Source organism: Rhinopithecus roxellana, chromosome 7 (genome assembly GCF_007565055.1).
Source record: "Rhinopithecus roxellana isolate Shanxi Qingling chromosome 7, ASM756505v1, whole genome shotgun sequence".
Lineage (NCBI taxonomy): Eukaryota > Metazoa > Chordata > Mammalia > Primates > Cercopithecidae > Rhinopithecus > Rhinopithecus roxellana.
In genome coordinates, this window is record NC_044555.1 from 33,688,765 (window position 1) to 33,709,735 (window position 20,971).

General features: G+C 44.2%; 1 protein-coding gene and 1 long non-coding RNA gene across 14 annotated transcripts in view; one reads left to right on the forward strand and one right to left on the reverse strand.

Annotated features, from left to right (window-relative positions):
- The first annotated feature begins 11,945 nt into the window (after positions 1-11,945).
- Positions 11,946-19,287, forward strand: LOC115898794. Its single transcript, XR_004058461.1, has 2 exons — positions 11,946-12,003; positions 18,680-19,287. It is a non-coding gene; the product is annotated as an uncharacterized LOC115898794 (long non-coding RNA).
- A 24-nt stretch (positions 19,288-19,311) lies between these two features.
- The window catches only part of HUWE1 (HECT, UBA and WWE domain containing E3 ubiquitin protein ligase 1), a 153,353-nt gene continuing 151,693 nt past the window's right edge, over positions 19,312-20,971 (reverse strand). For all 13 annotated transcript variants that reach the window (XM_030934819.1, XM_030934818.1, XM_030934827.1 and 10 more), the window contains 2 exons: positions 20,515-20,705; positions 19,312-19,932 (listed from right to left, as the gene is read on the reverse strand). In XM_030934819.1, coding sequence (XP_030790679.1) covers positions 19,830-19,932; positions 20,515-20,705 — 294 coding nt within the window. In that variant the 3' untranslated portion in view covers positions 19,312-19,829. The remainder of the gene's footprint in view (positions 19,933-20,514; positions 20,706-20,971) is intronic.

Below are 20,971 nucleotides of genomic sequence, written 5' to 3' on the forward strand. Positions count from 1 at the left end.
GGTAATTAAAGAAAAAAAAAAGTCATCTGCCGGGCGCGGTGGCTCACGCCTGTAATCCCAGCTCTCAGGGAGGCAGAGGCGGGAGGATAGCTTGAGCCCAGGAGTTCGAGACCTGCTTGGGTAATACAGCGAGACCCCGTTCTCCACAAAAAGGAAAAAAAAAAAAAAAAAAGACAAAAAAAAAAAAAGCCATCTATACCAATTATAAGTTAATTTGCACTAAACAAGGTCTTGTTAATAGCAAAGGATAATTGAAATTCCAAACTTACAAGGTTTTCAACAAAAGTAAAGTTTGCTAAAAGCTAACAGTGTAACATGTATTATAGTAACTTCTAATCTCGTGGCCTTAGACAGTCTAGTCCACAGACATAAAGGAAGTTCGCTTTGGGAAAGAATAGTTATCATTTTCGGAAAAAAAGGGAAAAAAGGGGGGAGGCAGAATTTATGTAAAAAGAGTGTTATATGGTAAATTCTTGTCCTGAAATAAATTAACTGGTTGTTTAAAGAAAGAAATGTTTGTAATAAGTCAGAAAGTTGAGGCATGTCAAAGAATTGTCTGTGAAACTTGTGAAAGAGAAAAATGTTATAAAAAAAGAATTTATGCAAGAAATGTTGTGCAATTTAAAAGTAACTAGGCCTCCTGAATGTAAAACTATTGAAAAAAAAAAAAAAAACAGTTTATGTGCAAGGTGTATAAGGAAAGTAAAATATACCTTTGGTAAAAGGATTATAAGGAGGCATAAGAATGTAAATTTTTACCTACATTAAAAGGTTAAAAAAATTATTGTTTTGAAGGTTTAAGCAAGTTTTAAAATGTTAATTGTAAAGAAAATTCTGTGTGTAAACATATTAAAGGTAAAGGGGTATCATCCAGGTTTCTGTGAACTGGACGTTAAAGTAAAAACACAATGAGTTTTTCTTAAAGCACCAACCTACTCTTTTTTTTTTTTTTTTTTTTGAGACGGAGTCTCGCACTGTCGCCCAGGCCGGAGTGCAGTGGCCGGATCTCAGCTCACTGCAAGCTCCGCCTCCCAGGTTTACGCCATTCTCCTGCCTCAGCCTCCCGAATAGCTGGGACTACAGGCGCCCGCCACCTCGCCCGGCTAGTTTTTTTTTTTTTTGTATTTTTTAGTAGAGACGGGGTTTCACCGTGTTCGCCAGGATGGTCTCGATCTCCTGACCTCGTGATCCGCCCGTCTCAGCCTCCCAAAGTGCTGGGATTACAGGCTTGAGCCACCGCGCCCGGCCACCAACCTACTCTTTAACAAAAATTATAAAAGGTTAAAAAGAGTCTATAAAAATCTTACCTTATGGTTCAACATTAAAAATTAAATAAATATGTATTCAAAGTTTTATTAAAACTAAGTTTAACATTAATAACACACTAATATAAAGGTAAAATTTAGCTTATCTGGTATAAAAATCATACAGGAAGTATTGTCAAATATAAAATGGTATTTGGCTTCTTTAGTCCAAAAACTAATAAAAATAGGTGCTAAAGGAAATTTCTCAGTAGAAAGGCACCAAGGACTATGAAGTTTACATTTAAAACAAAAGGTCAATTTCTTAGAAATTATATACTTGGTTTATCTTCCACTTTCCTTTCCCTCAAAACTAAAAGTCTTTTAGCACATGTACCACCCCTAGAATTTCCTGTAAACCAACACCAGCCTGAAGATCACGTTCTCATCAAACGGTGAAAAGAAAGGAAACTCGAGTCAGCCTAGGAAGGACCCTACCTTGTGCTAACCACTGAGACTGCTGTTCGTACAGCTTAAAAAGGATGGACTCATCACACCCAAGTAAAGAAAGCGCCACCCCCTCCAGAGTCGTGGGCTACAGTCCCGGGGAAAACCCTACCAAACTAAAGCTAAGAAAAGTTTAACTCTTTCATCTATTCTAGTACTCTTTCTTCTTTCCTCGCTCTATTGCTGACCATCTAGTTATTAACATAACCAAGTCAATTTCACCTCAAGCTATTACATTTAATGCTTGCCTTGTTATACCCTGTGGGGACTTGCGAAGTCAAAGACAGTTCTCTACTTCAGAAAAGTACCTCTGTCCCTCCTGACTCTCCTCAGACTGGGCATTAGTAAATTAGGACCATTTAATCCGAGGAAAATTCGATAAAGACTCCAGTATCGGCCGGACGCGGTGGCTCATGCCTGTAATCCCAGCACTTTGGGAGGCCGAGGCGGGCGGATTACCTCAGGTGGGGAGTTCGAGACCAGCCTGACCAACATGGAGAAACTCTGTCTCTACTAAAAATACAAAAAAAAAAAAAAAAAAGCCAGGCATTATGGCACATGCCTGTAATCCCAGCTACTAAGGAGGCTGAGGCAGGAGAATCGCTTGAACCTGGGAGGCGGAGGTTGCGATGAGCCGAGATCGCACCATTGCACTCTAGCCTGGGCAACAAGAGTGAAACTCCGTCTCAAAAAAAAAAAAAAAACAAAAAACAAAAAACAAAAAAAAAAAAAACAGACTCCAGTGTCAACCAGGAGTCTTGCTCCCCATTGTAGAACTTTTATGCCATAGTTGGTCCAACATTCTGTGGACCACTAAAGAGCAAGGATGGACTGCCCCAACTGGTTTTCATAATTTCCTAAAATCATACATTCATTTTACTAGAGAATCACAGAAGTTATAGACTTAAAACAAACTTTGGCAATTAAAACAGGATACCAAGATGCAAATGCCTGGTTGGAATGGATCAAATATTCCATCCGCATGTTAAACAAGAGCAATTGTTATGCTTGTGCATATAGCAGGCTAGAGGCCCATATTGTCCCCTTTCCACTAAGGTGGCCCTCCAGTCAACCAGGTGTAGGCTGCATGGTAGCTCTCTTCCAGGATTCTACAACCTGGAGTAATAAGTCATGCAAAGCTCTCTCTGCTATATCCCAAAGTTCAGCACCCTGCGGGTCAGCCCCCGAGGGCCATCCAGCCTCCATCTCCCAACAGTAAGTTCCCTTCGTGTCTCTCACGACAGGGAGGAAATTTAGTGCTCCTTGGAGACCTGAAAGGATGCAGTGAGCTTAAGAGTTTTCAAGAACTTAAAAAAAAAAAAAAAAAAAAAAAAGAGTTTTCAAGAACTTATCAATCAGTCAGCCCTTGCTCATCCCCAAGTAGACGTGTGGTGGTGTTGTGGTGGACCTTTACTGGGTACTCTGCTGAATAACTGGATTGGCACTTGTACTTTAGTCCAATTGGCTATCCCTTTCACCCTGGCATTTCATCAACCAGAGGGAGGAAAAATAAGACATCGTAAAGCGAGAGAAGCCCCTTATGGGTCTTTCGACTCTCACATCTATTTAGACGCAATTGGAGTCCCACGGGGAAATACCAGATCAATTTAAAACTTGAAGTCAAATAGCTGCAGGATTTGTGGTGGGTGACAGTTAATAAAAATGTAGATTAGATAAACTACATCTATTACAACCAACAGCAACAAGCTTTTCATGAGTTAAAAGAAAAACTTTTTTCAGGTAGCCCTGGGGCTACCTGACCTGACAAAGCCCTTTACACTCTATGTGTCAGAAAGAGAAAAAATGGCAGTTGGAGTATCAACCCAGACTGTGAGGTCCTGGCCAAGGCCAGTGGCCTATCTCTCAAAACAACTAGACAGAGTTTCCAAAGCCTGGCCCCCATGTCTAAGGGCTCTGGCAGCAATGGCCCTGTTAGCACAAGAAGCAGATAAACTAACCCTTGAGCAAAACCTGAATATAAAGGCCCCCCATGCTGTGGTAACTTTAATGACTACCATAGGACATCATTGGTTAACAAATGCTAGATTAACCAAGTACCAAACCTTGCTATGTGAAAATCTCTGCATAACCATTGACGTTTTCTACACCCTAAACCCTGGCGCCTTGCTCCCGGTATCAGAGAGCCCAGTTGAACATAACTGTGTAGAGGTATTGGACTCAGTTTATTCTAGTGGGCCCAACCTCCAAGACCATCCTTGAACATCAGTAGACTGTGAGCTGTACGTGGATGGGAGCACCTTCGCCAACCCCTGCAGAGTGACTCTGAAGAAGACGACAAGCCCTGCTCCAGTCACACCCAGAAGCTGACTGGTCCACGCATGGCCGAAGCATGAAAAACTCATTGCGGGACTCATTTTCCTTAACACTGGGACTTGTACAGTAAGGACTTCAACTGACCTTCCTTAGACTGAGGACTGTTCCCAGTGTATACGTCAAGTCACTGAGGTAGGACAAAAGTTTGCTAGGGTCCTAGTATTGTATGGTTATTGTAAGTGTACTGGAACTCTATAAAGAACTTTTTTGTATAGTGTTATTCTATACAAGGTATGTAGCCCAGGAAATGACCAACCTGATGTGGGTTATGACCCATCTGAGCCTCCCATGACCACAGTTTTTGAAATAAGATTAAGGACTGAGGACTGGTGGGGGCTCATAAAGGATACGAGTAAAGTGTTAGCCAAAACAGAAGAAAAAGGGGTGCCCAAACAAGTCACCTTGAAATTTGATGCCTGTGCTGTCATTAACAGTAATAAGTTAGGAATAGGGTGTGGTTCTCTTAATTAGAAAAGAGGCCGGGCGCGGTGGCTCAAGCCTGTAATCCCAGCACTTTGGGAGGCCGAGACGGGCGGATCACAAGGTCAGGAGATCGAGACCATCCTGGTCGAACACGGTGAAACCCCGTCTCTACTAAAAAATACAAAAAACTAGCCGGGCGCGGTGGCGGGCGCCTGTAGTCCCAGCTACTCAGGAGGCTGAGGCAGGAGAATGGCGGTAAACCCGGGAGGCGGAGCTTGCAGTGAGCTGAGATCCGGCCACTGCACTCCAGCCCGGGCGACAGAGCGAGACTCCGTCTCAAAAAAAAAAAAAAAAAAAAAAAAAAGAAAAGAGGCTATATGGCAGAAAATAAGTACATTTGTCATGAATTAGGACTGTATGGAAATAAATGTGGATACTGGTCTTGTGTCATTTAGGCTACTTAGATAAAAAATGGACAAAATCCTGTCACCTTCAGAAAGGGAAAAGTGGCCCTTCCTGTACCAGTGGTTAGTGTAACCCCTTAGAACTAGTAATAACCAACCCCCTTGATCCTCGCTGGAAAAAAAGGGAATGTGCAACCCTAAAAATAGATGGGGCTAGACTGAATCCTCAAGTAAATATTGTAGTTTGAAGAGAAGTTTCTAAACGCTCTCCTGAGCCAGTATTTCAAACCTTCCATGATGAACTGAATGTGCCAGAACCCAAAATTCCAGGAAAAACAAGAAATTTGTTTTTGCAGTTAGTCGAGCATGTAGCCCATTCTCTCAATGTCACTTCAAGTTATGTATATGGAAGAACTGTAATGGGAGATCAATGACCATGGGAAGCCCGAGAATTGGTACCTACAGACCCAGTTCCTGATGAATTCCCGGCTCAAAACAATCACCCTGGGTCCTAAAAGCCTCAATCATTAGACAATACTGTATAGCAAGAGTGGGGAAGGACTTCACCCTTCCTGTGGGAAGACTCAGCTGCCTTGGGCAAAACTGTATAAAAGTACTACAAACACAGCCACCTAGTGGAGTTCAAACCACACTAAGAAAAATCTGTTTAGTAAATTCCCAAAGTCGCAAACCGTGTGGACCCACCCAGAGTCCCACCGGGACTGGACAGCCCCCACTGGATTATATTGGATATGTGGGCATAGACCTTACGCCAAATTACCCGACCAGTGAGCAGGTAGTTGTGTTACTGGCACTATTAAATCATCTTTCTTCCTACTGCCTGTAAAGACAGGCGAACTCCTGGGCTTCCCTGTCCGTGCTTCCTGCGAAAAGAGAGGCATAGCTATAAAAAATAAGAAAGATAAGAAATTGCCCCCTGAGAAAATCATACAATATTATGGGCCTGCTACTTGGGCACAAGACGGCTTGTGGGGATACCGGACCCCCATTTACATGCTCAACTGAATCATATGGTTACAAGCTGTCTTAGAAATAATCACTAATAAGACTGGCAGAACCTTGACTATTCTGGCCTGACAAGAAACTCAGATGAGAAATGCTATCTATCAAAATAGATTGACTCTTGACTACTTGCTAGCAGTTGAAGGAGAGGTCTGTAGAAATTTAACCTTACTAATTGTTGTCTACACATAGAAGATCAACGGCAAGTAGTTAAAGACATAGAGATATGACAAAACTGGCACATGTGCCTGTGCAAGTGTGGCATGGATTTGATCCTGGGGCCATGTTTGGAAAATGGTTCCCAGCACTAGAAAGATTTAAAACTCTTATAATAGGAGTTATAATAGTAATAGAAACCTGCTTACTGCTCCCTTGTTTGCTGCCTGTACTTCTTCAAATGATAAAAAGCTTCATCACCACCTTAGTTCACCAAAATGCTTCAGCACAAGTGTACTATATGAATCACTATCAATCTGTCTTGCAAGAAGACATGGATAGTGAATATGAAAGTGAGAACTCCCACTAATGAATGAAGTTCTCAAAGTGGGGGAATAAGGGAGGAGACCACCCCTCATATTGTCTTATGCCCAATTTCTGCCTCCAAAGAAAGAAGTAAAAACTAAAAGGTAGAAATGAAATCCACAGGCAGACAGCCCAGCGCCATGCCCTGGGCCTGGTAATTAAAGATCGACCCCTGATCTAACCGGTTATGTTATCTATAGATTCCAGACATTGTATGGAAAAGCACTGTGAAAATCCCTGTCCTGTTCTGTTCCGTTCTAATTACCGGTGCATGCAGTCCCCAGTTATGTACTCCCTGCTTGCTCAACTGATCATGATCCTCTCATGTGGACTCCCTTAGAGTTGTAAGCCCTTCAGAGGGACAGGAATTGCTCACTCGGGGAGATCAGTTGTTGGAGACGTGAGTCTTGCCAAAGCTCCCGGTTGAATAAAGCCCTTCCTTCTTTAACTCGGTGTCTGAGGGGTTTTGTCTGCGGCTTGTCCTGCTACACCAGCTACTCAGAGGCTGAGGCAGGAGAATGGCGTGAACCTGGGAGGCGGAGCTTGCAGTGAGCCGAGATTGCACCACTGCACTCCAGCCTGGGTGACAGAGTGAGACTCTGTCTCAAAAAAAAAAAAAAAAAAAAACAAACAAACAAAAAAAAACTGTTAGTGGCAGCAAATCCATATGTGTCTGTGGCAATGTTAGATATGAGTTCTAAATTTCTCTTCAAAGAATCATTATGTCAGTATGTTCAATCTTTGCCTTCTACTTTTAAACTTAACTTCCTTGTAAAGCAACCTTTTTTGATTACTTGCTCCACCCTGACTCATTCCGATTACCTGCTCATTCTCCACCCTGACTCATTCCAATTTCCTGCTCTGCCATAACCATTTTTCCTGCCAAACCACTCACCCCATCACTGTCTTTAAATTAGCCAATTGGAATTAGTTTAGCATATGTCGTCTAACCCTAGCCAATAGGGAAAAGACAGCAGCAGGGGCCACTTGCGTCAGGGATAAGAACCCCTTCCCCTCCCTTGTCCAAGTGTGTGCTCACCATTGCTCCATCTGTAAGGGCGCACCCTTCTATAGAAGTACATTGCCTTGCTTAATATTAAAAAGAAATTTTAATTTCAAGTGCTATTTCTTTTGTGGCACTGAAACTTTATTTGTAACAGCAACCTCAGTTCTTGCCTCTTTGGAAGAAAGAATTCGACTGAGGGGTACAAGGCAGAGTGAGAGACAGGAAAGTTTCAGAGCAGGAGTGAAAGTTTATTAAAAAGCTTTAGAGCAGGAATCAAAAGAAGACGATGTAGCGGGCAACTTGAGAGATCAAGTGTGCATAGTTGACCTTTGATTTGGGGTTTCATACATTGGCATGCTTCCAGGATCTTGCATTCCCTCTCCCCTGATTCTTCCCTGGGAGTGGGCGTGAGCATGCAGAGCAGCCTGCCGGGGCTTGGGAGAGGAGCATGCGCAGTATGTTTACTGGAGTTGTACCCATGCTCGCTTGAGGGATTCTTCCCTTACCAGTCAAATGTACCTACAAAGTCATATACCTCTTAGTGCGCATGCGTGAGTCCACTTATCCAACTCCTGAGATATTGGGAAGCTGTTGATCATCAGTTTCAGGTTTTTCTATCTATCAGGAGACTGCCTTTCCCTGGCACTGGCTGCAACCAATTATTATTTTAGAGAGATAGTTAACAACCACTTGACTATCACCTGATGGTCACCTGACATTCCTGGTTAGCGGGGAGGAGGCAGGGCCCTCTCCTGCCCTGCTCATGTCTGACTAGCTACCCTACCCTACTGTAACAAAACCACATAGCCTAGAAATATTGAAGACATTAAGAAAAAGGTGTGTCATGAATGCATAAAATACACGTAGATGCTAGTCTGTTTTATCATATACTACCATCAAATATACACAAATCCACTATAAAATGTAAAATTTATCACAACTTATGGGCCAGGTGCAGTGGTTCATGCCTGTAATCCCAGTACTTTGGGAGGCTGGGGTAGAGGATTGCTTGAGCCCAGGAGTTTTGAGACCAGCCTGGACAACATAGCAAGACTCTGTCTCTACAAAAAAATTAAAAATTAGCTGGGTGTAGCAAAGAAATATAAAAAATTAGCATGCCTGTAGTCCCAGCTACTCAAGAGGCTGAGGTGAGAGGATCACTTGAGCCTGGGAGGTCAAGGCTGCAGAGAGTGGTGATCAAACCACTGCACTCCAGCCTGGGTGACAGAGCGAGACCCTGACTCAAAACAAACAAACAAACAAACAAAACAACAAAGTATGCACACAAGGTGGGTGTGGCAGTGCACACCAGTATTCCCAACTACTTGGGAAGCTGGAAAAAAAAAAAAAAAAAAAAAAAACTTAGGCACACACTTAAAGACCGTACATGGTACCACTCCCAGTTGAAAGAAATATAAACAAATGTAAAGATGCAGTATTAGATTATGACTGCATAAAACTAACTGTAGTACATGCTGTACTACTGTAATTATTTCGTAGCCTGTTGCTATTGTGATGAGCTCAAGTTTTACAAGTATCTGCTTAAAAGGCTGTGTGACGCCAGTCTTCTCCCCAAGCAGTTCAACTCTCCAGTAAATAGTGTATCTCAGAAAAAGTGATCTCTCACAGTTCTCAAGTATTTTTACTGTGTTTAGTGCAATACTGTAAGCCTTAAATAATACCACAGGACCCATAAAAAGTGCCACTAGTGATGCTGGAAGTGCTCCCAAGAAGCAAAGAAAAGTCAAGACATTCCAAAAAGTTGAATTGCTTCATATGTACCACGGATTGAGGTCTGCAGCTGGAGTTACCCACCGTTTCAAGATAAGGACCGTTGTAAAAAGGAAAAGGAAAATTTTGAAGCCATTGCTGCAGCTTTGGCAGCAGGTGTGAAAACCTTGTGCCTTCTGTGAAATACCTTTTTATCTTGTATTTAAAGTGCAGCTTTTATGTGGGAGTAGGATTACCATAAGAAAGGCATACCTATAGATTCTAATTCTAGAAAAAGTGAAGTCATTATATGACAACTTAAATAAAGGTGAAGGATCTAAAGCTGGATACTTTAATGCTAGCAAGGATGGTTTGATAATTTTAGAAAGAGGGTTGGCAGCTGGGCACAGTGGCTCACTCTTGTACTTTCCCAGCACTTTGGGAGGCTGAAGTGGGAGGATCGCTTGAGCCCAGAAGTTCGAGACCAGCCTGGGCAACATAGTGAGACCTTGTCTCTACTAAAATTAAAAAAAAAAAAAAAATGTGCTTGAGCCCAGCAGGTCAAGGCTGCAGTGAACCCTGATAATGCCACTGCACTCCAGCCTGGGTGACAGAGTGAGACCTGGTCTCGAAAAATAAAACTAAAAATAAGAAAGAGGTTTGGTTTAAAGAATGTCAAGATAAGCCAGGCATGGGCAAGCCTGTAGTCCCATCTACTTGAGAGGCTGAGGCATGAGGGTCGATTGAGCCCAGGAGACCAGGAGTTTGAGGCCAGTCTGGGCAACATAGTGAGACACCGTCTCTATAAATAAACAAATAATAAACAGACAAACAAATAAATAAAAAGTCAAGTTAACAAGAGAAGCAGCTTCTGCAATCTAAGAGACAGACAAGTTCCCAGATGCCATTAAAAAAATCACTGAGGGCCGGGCGTGGTGGCTCAAGCCTGTAATCCCAGCACTTTGGGAGGCCGAGATGGGCGGATCACGAGGTCAGGAGATCGAGACCATCCTGGCTAACACGGTGAAACCCCCTCTCTACTAAAAAATACAAAAAACTAGCCGGGCGAGGTGGCGGCGCCTGTAGTCCCAGCTACTCAGGAGGCTGAGGCAGGAGAATGGCGTAAACCCAGGAGGCGGAGCTTGCAGTGAGCTGAGATCCGGCCACTGCACTCCAGCCTGGGCGACAGAGTGAGACTCCGTCTCAAAAAAAAAAAAAAAAATCACTGAGGCCAGCTGTGGTAACAAACCTGTAATTCCAACACTTTGGGAGGCTGAGGTGGGAGGACTGCTTGAGCCCAGGAGTTTGAGACCACCCTGGGCAACATAGCAAGACCCCATCCCTACAAAAAATAAAAAATTAGCTGGGTATGGTGGTACATGCCTGTAGTCCCAGCTACTCAGGAGGCTGAGGTGGAAGGATGACTTGAGCCCAGGGGGTCAAGGCTGCAGTGAGCTATGATTGTGCCACTGCACTCCAGCCTGGGCCAACAGAGTAAGACCCTGTCTCAATAATAATAATAATAATAATAATAATAATAATAATAATAATAAAAATCACTGAGGAGAATGGATATCTGCCTGAACAGGTTTCAAATGCAGATGAAAGTGCCCCATTTTGTAAAAAAAGATGGCACAAAGGACATTTATTAGTAAGGAATAGAAGTGAGCAGAAGGATTTAAGGCAGGAAGGGACAGACTCACTCCTCTATTTTGTGCAAATACTACTGGATTTATACTCAGGACTGCCCTTACCTATATAGCTCCTAACTTCCGAGCCTTGAAGGAGAAAGATAAACTACCAGCTGCTGGTCTTTTGGTTGTACAAGAAGGCCTGGGCAACAAGACCCCTTTTCTGGATTGGTTCCATTGATGTTTTGTCTCTGAAGTCAGAAGTATCTTGCTAGCAAAGGAATGCCTTTTAAAGTTCTTTTGACATTAGACAATGCCTCTGGTGACCCAGAGCCCTATGAATTCAACACAAAAGGCATTGAAGTGGTCTACTTGTCCCCCAAAACCACATCTCTAATTCAGCCTCTAGATCAGAGAGTCATAAGGGGCTTTAAGGCTATTACACACAGTACTCTAAGGAAAGGATTATTAATGCTGTGGAAGAGAAGCCTGACAGAGGGAACATCATGAAAGTCTGGAAGGATTACACCACTGAAGATGCCATCATTGTTACAGAAAAAGCCATCAAGCCTGAAATAAATCCCTGTTGGAGAAAATTGTCCTGATGTTATGCAGAACTTAACAGGATTTATGACAGCGCCAATCAAGGAAATCACGAGTTTGTGGATATGGCAAAAAGAGGTGATGGGTGAAGAATTTCAGGATATAGAGCTTAGTGAAATTCAAGAGCTGACAGACACCACACCGGAGCAAGTAACAGACAATGTCTTGATAGAGATGAGTGCTTCTGAACCAATACCAGATGATGAGGAAGAAGACGTAGAAGCAGTGCCAGGAACCAAAGTGACATAAGACAATCTGGCAGAGGGTTCTGATTACTAAAGAATACTTTGGACTTCTTTTATGATGTGGACCTTACTATGATATGGGCACTGAAACTAAAGCAAATGGTAAAAGATTGGTACCATATAGAAACATTTTTAGAGGCATGAAAAAGCAAAAGTCAGACGGAAATTACAATGTATTTCCATAATTACACCAGTGTGCCTGCCTCTTCTGCTTCCTCTTTCACCTTCTCTACCTCTTCTGCCTCTGCCACCCGGGGACAGCAAGACCAACCCCTCCTCTTCCTCTTCAGCCTACTCAACAACAAAGATTGAGGATGAAGACCCTTATGATGGTCCACTTCCACTTAATGAACAGTAAGTCTCTTTTCTCTTCCTTATGATCTTCATAATGTTTTATTTTATTTAGCTTACTTTACTGCATGATACAGTATATGTTACATATAACATACTAAATGTGTGAATTGACTATGTCAAGGGAGGGACCTGATGGGAGGTGATTGGATCAGGGGGGTGGTTTCCCCCATGCTGTTCTCGTGATAATGAGGGAATTCTCACGATATCTGATGGTTTAAAAGTGGCAGTTTCCCCTGAGCTATCCCTCTCTCTCTCACTCTCTCTCCTACCACCTTGTGAAGAAGGTGCCTGCTTCCCCTTCACCTTCTGCCATGATTGTAAGTTTCCTGAGGCCTCCCCAGCCATGCAGAACTGAGAGTCAATTAAACCTCTTTCCTGTATAAATTACCCAGTCTCAGGTAGCTCTTTATAACAGCGTGAAAATGGACTAATACGGAAAACTGGTACTGGAAGACTCAGGTACTGCTATAAAGGTAATCTGAAAATATGGAAGTGATTTTGGAAATGGGTAACAGGCAGAGGTTGGAACAGTTTGGAGGGTTCAGAAGAAGACACGAAGATGTGAGAAAGTTTGGAACTTCCTAGAGACTTGTTGAATGGTTTTGACCAAAATGCTGATAGTGATATGGACAATGAAGTCCAGGCTGAGGTGATCTCAGATGGAGATGACGAACTTATTAGGAACTGAAGCAAAGGTCACTCTTGCTATGCTTTAGCAAAGAGACTAGTGGCATTTTGCCTGTGCCCTAGAGATCTGTGGAACTTTGCACTTGAGAGAGATGATTTAGGGTATCTGGCAGAAGAAATTTCTAAGCAGCAAAGCATTCAAGAGGTGACCTGGCTGATTCTGAACGCCTTCAGTCATATGTGTTCACAAAGAGATTATCTGAAACTGGAACTTTTATTTAAAAGGGAAACAGCATAGAAGTTTGGAAAATTTGCAGCCTGATCATGAAGCAGAGAAGAAAAACCCATTTTCTGGGAAGAAATTCAAACTGGCTGCAGATATTTACAAAAGTGAAGAGGAGCCTAATGTTAATCACCAAGTCAATGGGGAAAATATCTCCAGGGCATGTCTTCACAGCAACCCCTCCCATCACAGGCCCAGAGGCCTTTTAGGGAAAAATGGTTTTGTGGGCCAGACCCAGCCCTGCCCCCCCCTTGCTCTGTGCAGCCTCGGGGGTTCGTGCCATGCATCCCAGTCTCTCCAGCTCCAGCTGTGGCTAAAAGGGCCAAGGTATTGCTCCAGCCTTTGCTTCAGAGGGTGCAAGCCTCAAGACTTGGCAGCTTCCATGTGGGGTTGGGCCTGCAGGTGTGCAGAAGACAAGAGTTGAGGTTTGGGGTCAGGCGTGGTGGCTCATGCCTGTAATCTCAGCATTTTGGGAGGCTGAGGTGGGTAGATCATTTGAAGTCAGGAATTCAAGATGAGTCTGACCAACATGGTGAAACCCCGTCTCTACTACAAATACAAAAAATTAGCCAGGCATGGTGGCATGTGCCTATAATCCCAGCTACTCTGGAGGCTGAGGCACGAGAATTGCTTGAACCTGGGGGGCAAAGGTTGCAGTGAGCTGAGATCACACCATTGCACTCCAACCTGGGTGACAGAGTGACGCTCAGTTTCAAAAAAAAAAAAAAGAATTGGGGTTTCAGAACCTCCACCTGGATTTCAGAGGATGTATGACGACACCTGGATGTCCAGACATGTTTGATCCAGGGGTGGAGCCCTCATGGAGAACCTCTCCTAGGGCAATGCAGAGGGAAAATGTGGGGTTGGAGCTCCCACGCAGAGTCCCCCCGCTGGGACACTGCCTGGTGGAGTTGTGAGAAGAGGGCCACTGTCCTCCAGGTCCCAGAATGGTAGATCCACTGGCAGCTTGCACCATGCACCTGGAAAAGCCGCAGACACACAATGCCAGCTTGTGAAAGCAGTTGTGGGGGCTGTACCCTGCAAAGCCACAAGGGAGGAGCTGCTCAAGGCCTTGGGAGCCCACCCCTTGCATCAGTGTTGCCTGGATGTGAGACATGGAGTCAAAGGAGATCATTTCACAGCTTTAAGATTTAATGAGTGCCCCACTGGGTTCCAGACTTGCGTGGGACCTGGGGCCCTTTGTTTTGGCCAATTTCTCCCATTTGAAATGGGAACATTTACCCAATGCCTATACCCCCATTGTATCTTGGAAGTAACTAACTTGCTTTGGATTTCACAGGCTCATAAGTGGAAGGGACTTTCCCCATCTCAGATGAGACTAAACTCGGACTTTTGAGTTAATGCTGGAATTAGTTAAGACTTTGGGGTACTGTCGGGAAGGCATAATTTGTTTTGAAATGTGAACAAGACATGAGATTTGGAGGGGCCAGGGGTGGAATGATATGGTTTGGCCCTGTGTCCCCACCCAAATCTCATCTTGAATTGTAATCCCATGTGTCGAGTGCGGGACCTGGTGGGAGGTGATTGGATGATGGAGGTGGTTCCTCCATGCTGTTATCATGACAGTGAGGAAGTTCTCATGACATCCAATGGCTTAAAAGTGGCAGTTTCCCCTGTGCTCTCTCCTGCCATCTTGCAAAGAAGGTGCCTTGCTTCTCCTTTGCTTTCTGCCATGATTGTAAGTATCCCGTGGCCTCCCCAGCCAGGCAGAACTGTGAGTCAATTAAACCTCTTTCCTTTAGAAATTACCCAATCTCAGACAGTTCTTTATAGTGATGTGAAAACAGTCTAACAGACTGTTTACGTTATTAGTAAGGCTTCTGGTCAAGAGTGGGCTATTAGTTATTTAAGTTTTTTTTTTTTTTTTTAAATGGTGTTTCACTGTGTCACCCAGGCTGGAGTGCAGTGGCATGATCTTGGCTCACTGCAACCTCCGCCTCCCAGCACAAGCAATCCTCCCACCTCAGCCTCTTGAGTAGCTGGGACTACAGGTGTGGACCACCATACTCAGCTAATTTTTTTTGTATTTTTTGTAGAAACGGGGTTTCACCATGTTGCCCAGGCTGGTCTCAAACTCCTGGACTCACATGATTTGCCCACTTCAGCCTCCCAAAGTACTGGAATTACAGGGGTGAGCCGCCGAGCCCGGCCAGTTTTTTTTTTTTTTTTTAATTATTATATTTTTTGTAGAGACATGGCCTCACTGTATTGTCCAAGCTGGTCTTGAACTCCTGGACTTAAGTGATCCTCCTGCCTTGGCCGCCCAAAATGTTGGGATGACAGGTGTGAGTCAACTGTGCCTGGCTAGTTTTGGGGGAGTCCAAAGTCATATGTGGACTTTCAGTGGCACGGATGGTTGGTCAGTCTCCTATCCCCCACGTTGTTCAAGGGTCAGTTGTAGTTAGCATCAGGTAACTTCAGGCTTTTTTGTGTAAGGATTAAAGCAGAGGGAGCGTTATTATCATGCTGATTGAAGATTTAAACTGACTTGTTGGGGAAATTGGATGTTATCTCTTTCTCCTGATTTGTTGGAAGGTCAGGTAATAACTTAGTTTATGTTTGGTGAAGTGGAACTTTAGTATGGGTGACTCCATTTTTATTTTGTTTGGTCTGTTGGAGCCTAGTGCAGGAGCTTAGTTCAAACCAACGGCCTCCTATAATTTTTACTGAACAGGACTGATATCTCCCTGCTACCTACCGCAAATGCATTGTAAAATTTAATAAATTTTATATCTCAAAAAGGGTGTTATGAAACATTTCAGATGTATAAAAGTTATGAAGTTTCATAGTACATAGTATTACAAGGAACATTCACTCACGTACCCAGCACAACCCAGCTTAAGAAACAAAACATCACGGGGCGCCGTGTCTCCCGCTTGTAATCCCAGAACTCTGGGAGACCAAGGTGGGTGGATCACCTGAGCCCAGGAGTTCGAGACCAGCCTGGCCAACATGGTGAAACCACGTCTCTACAAAAAACACAAAAATCAGCCAGGTGTGGTGGCATGTGCCTGTAGCCCCAGCTACTTGGGAGACTGAGGTGGGAGGGTGGCTTGAGCCCTGATGGTAGAGGTTGCAGTGAGCAGGGATTGCACCACTGCACTACAGCCTGGGCAACAGAGTTGAGACTCTGACAATGTAACAAAGACAAAAAAAAAATGACTCAAAAAAAAAAAAAAAAAAAAAGAAAGAAAGAAAGAAAAGAAAAGAAAAGAAAGAAAAAGGCCAGGTGCAGTGGCTCACATCTGTAATCCCAGCACTTTTAGAGGCTGAGGTGGGCAGATCACATGAGGCCAGGAGTTGGAGACCAGCCTGGCCAACATGATGAACTCTGACTCCACTAAAAATAAAAAAATTAGCCAGGCGTGGTGGTGCATGCCCAAAGTCCCAGCTACTTGGGAGGCTGAGGCAGGAGAATCTTTTGAACCTGGGAGGTGGACGTTGCAGTGAGCCGATCATGTGCCACCTCACTCCAGCCTGGGTGACAAAGCGAGACTGTCTCAAAAAAAAAAAAAAAAAAAAAAAAAAGAGAAAACATCACCAATGTAGTTGAAGCCCTGTGTAATGTGCCTCTTCCCAGTCACATCCCCTTCTGTCTACCCCTGCATTATCCCATAACTTATCCTGAACATTGTGCAAGATTTTATCATCCTCATGGTTTTTCATACTCTTTACACATATTGCATGATTTTGCAACTTTTAAGCAGGTCTTACATGTATGTACCCTCCTGAAACTTTTTTTTTTTTTTTCTGAGATAGGGTCTCACTTTGCTGCCTAGGCTAGAGTGCAGCGGTACGATCTCAGCTCACTGCAGCCTTGACCTCCCTCCCAGGATCAAGTGATAATTCCGCCTCAGCTTCCCAAGTAGCTGGGACTACAGGCACGCACCACCACGCCCAGCCTGAAACTTTATCATTGAGATTGTGCATGTGATGTATGCAATTGATATTTTTACTACTACGTAGGACTCCATTGTAGGAATTTGTTACAATTCACATTTATGTTACATAATAAGTTTTATGTGAATAGTTTGTTCATTATAGCCAAGTTTCTTGCTAGACTGTTTTAAGTTCCAATATATATTTTTTTTTTTAGATGGGGTCTTGCTGTCTCCCAGGCCGGAGTGCAATGGCGTGATCATAGCTCATAGCAGCCTTAATTTTTGGGGCTCAAGCGATCATCCCACCTCAGCTTCCTGAGTAGCTGGGACTACAGGTGTGTGCCACCATGCCTAGATTTATTTAAAAAATTTTAGTAGAGGGGAGGTTTCGCTGTTGCCCAGGCTGGCCTTGAATTCCTGAACTCAAGCAATCCTCCCACCTTGGCCTCTGAAAGCCTTGGGATTACAAAGCATGAACCACCATGCCCCGCTCCAATAACTTCTGACTCTGTTAGCAAATGGTTTCTCTTTAACAGTTATACCATTTGTTTCCTGTTTTACTGAAATAGAAAACTGCAGAATAGCAGAGCAGCACTAATGGTGATAATTAGCCACCTTATCTTTCAAGTGTGATGTTGGCTGTTGGTCTGAAACTACCTATCAAGCTAGGAGCTTTACCTTTAAAGGTTGCCAGGAATGGTTCTTGAATGTGAACAAATGCCTTGCGATCTATGGACAATGCTTCTCATCTGACAGGTAATTAATATCACATTACACATATCACAGGGGCAAATCATACTTGATTATGTTGTTTCTGTAGTATCCCACTGAATGAGATTTGCTTCCATTTCCCACAGGATTATTTCATCTGTACTCCCAGCTTCCACATCCAACCCCCAACCTCCAACCCAGGAAACCCCTTTACTTTCAAATTTAAATTACCTGCCAGACCTTTATTTCAAAGAACCAGTTAATCTTATTGCTTATTGACAAATTCTACTCTTTCTGCTTATTCCTTTTTTCTTTTTGAGACTGAGTCTCACTCGGTCACCCAGGCTGGAGTGCAATGGCGTGATCTCAGCTCACTGCAACCTTCGCCTCCTGGGTTCAAGCGATTCTCCTGCTTCAGTCTCCCAAAGTGCTGGGATTACAGGCGTGAGTCACAGCGCCTGGCTGGGACTGGCGCGGTGGCTAGGACCGCCAGTAGCTGGGACTGCAGGCGCCCGCCAGCACGCCCGGCTTGTTTTCAGTAGAGACAGGTTTTGCCGTTTTGGCCAGGCTGGTCTTGAACTCATCTCAGGTGACCCACCCGCCTCAGCCTCCCAAAGTGCTGGGAAATACAGGTGTGAGCCACCGCACCTGGTCTCTTCCATTTTAAAGTCCCTCTGGACTCTAAGCAACTAAACTCCTGCTGCCTTGAATTGTATGACCCCTCCGTGCTTAACCTCAACTCCTACACAGCTTTAGGCTGCAATCCAAGTGCACCAACGATGGAGAGCTTTCCCTGACTCTCGAGGCTAGGCCAGGCACTTCTATGTGTCACAAAACTAATCACTGTCTTCACCTCCCTACTAGAAGCTCAGTAACAGGAATGGGGCGATTCCTCTGCCTTCGCAGAAGGGCCAGGCACAAGAGTGGAAACACTAAAAAAGGGGGAAATGGCTAGCAGCCTTGGCTCCAGGACCAGGGGATCAGGTTAAAGACACACCCTTGCTTTCCTAGACCCACACTTCGGGACAAGGTCAAGGGGACAATCTGTTCAGAGGTAGCACCCTCAGGGAATGAGAAAAACCACACAAGGCAAGCACCACTTGGGGATATTTTTTCTAACTAAATTTTTATTAAATTATTTTTTTCTTTGAAGGCTGGAACCATCGAAGTCCTTAGATCAGCTTTAAGCACTGGATGGAGTAAAAACCACGAGGGACTACAAGGTGATCTGTGAACAGACTGGCAGACAGATGACGAGAGGGAGTGACAACAAAAATAGACAAACAAAAAGAATGGTCTTCTGGTGACCTAAATTACTTGCTTATTAAAATTTATTAGAAATAAACAAACATTAATGAAATAAAAATCTAAAACTGAGCCCCAGACTCAAGACTATTAGAAAGGCTCACCAAGTGAAACCCTGGGCTGGGTCAAGTGAGCTCTGTTTTGTACAACCTGCTGCAGTTTGTTCCCCTTGAGCAAGGTGATGCTTTGTCCTGGGCTGCAATTTCTAACACCATCACCATCCCCAAGTGCAGCTCCTATTCTAAAAAAAAAAAACAGATGCCCCCACCCCCAATTTCTGGTGAACTGCCAATCTCTCCTGACTGCAGAAACTGACTCTGAAGGAGGAAGTTGCACCAGTGGTGGAGGTAGGTGGGCAAGCGGGTCGGGCAGGGATGGTTTCCTGGAGAATCCATTCGGATCTTTTCTCCAGATGCCTAGCATGTGCTTAAGAGTTTTTTTTTTTTTTTTAAAGTTTGAAAAAAACTCCATTGTGAAAAGTGAGTTATGAAGAGTGCTCTTTATTTGAAACCTCCACAACACAGACGCCAATCTTGTCTCGCATTGAATCATTAGCTGTGCACATCAACACATTCCAAGCACAAATTAAGAAATGCAAACAGAACAAAAAAATATATATATATATAATTTTTTCCCCTATCCAAAGGTTTCAAGTCTCAATGCAGCAAATCCTTCTGAACACAGAATCTGAGGAGCACACTGTTCAAACAGTTGGGACAGACAGGTCCCTGCAAAGGCTACTGCCTTTTAAACACATGGGGCGGGGATCATGGACGGCATGGAAAGGGGAGAGAAGGTGAGGAAACAGGTGGTGGGGAGAGAATGAGAAGAGGAATAGGTATGCGCTGGGGAAGATGGGGCAGCTGGGACACACACGGTGAGTTGGTGGATTTCATTTATTGGTTTTTGACAATTTCTTTCCGGTTCTTTTTTTAACTCCCCCCTCCCCAGGTCCAACAATGGTAAAAAAAAAACCCACAGAGGTGGGCAGGGCCTTATTAGGCCAGCCCAAAGCCTTCAGAGCACTCCTGGATAGCCAATAGTAGCATGTGGCGGAGCTTCTCAAAGCTCTCATAGGCAGGCAGATCCAGCTGATTAAAACTAAGGAAAGAAGAAAGATCAGTTCGTGGTGAGGGATGACAGATAACCAAATCTGTGTGTTCCCATGGTGCCCACCAGCCCCTCCCCTCCCTGAAGAAACCAACTCCCTGCTTCTTGATGACCCCCAATCTTGTCTCAGCCCAGTCTGCCCTCCTTGATCTGGCTCCCAAACTGGCAATCGGGCACCAAAACCAAAAATCTGACCCTGTCACTCCTCCTTAAACATCCTGGCCTCACTCGCCCACAGGCTAAAGTGCAAACTTGAAGGAGATTTTCAGAGTCACTCTGCTGAGCTCTTTAGACTTCTGCTCCCTGCAACTCCTCCTTGCTCCAGTCACGCTGGTCCTGGAATACACCATGCTCTCTTGTGGTGCTGTTTACCTGCCAGTGTCTCCCCAGCCCCCACTGCGTCTAGCACATCTCATCTCAAACATCACCTCCATAGAAACACCAAATTGTGAGTTACCCAAGGTCCAGGACTCAGCCACATTTGCGTTCCCAATCTTGGGTAGGGTCCTGAAAACATCAAGTATGCAAGCTCAATCTAAGCGCTGAAAAGGAGAAACAAACCCTTCCTTTTACCATGTGTGAGCTGAAGGCAGGCGATCTGTGGACCTGTCATCTCGATGGATCTGAAACTTCTGAATGCCATTCATGCCTTCGAGGGCAGCAAAGCCTTGCAGGGGTACCTTGGAAGTACCCGTGACAAACTGGAGGAACTTGGCACGGTCAGCTTGGTCGAAAGAACGCAATGCTCTCCAGAACCACTGGATCTGTAAGAAGGGACCCATGAAGCCAGTGTTAGGTAGAAAACTCCTAGAAGCAGGGTAGGGGGATGGAATCTGGGAAATAGGACTGGACTTGGTATCTGAGGCAAGTCCCTTCTGTGGGATGAGCTTTAGTCCCTTTCATTCATAAGATGGCCAAGAGAAGTCGGCTATGCTCCAGGAGAACAGAGAGTTAGATATAGGTAGACTGTCTTCTACATGCACCGTCCTCTAAGAGTACTACTACTGGTTTATTTGTTATCACACAAACT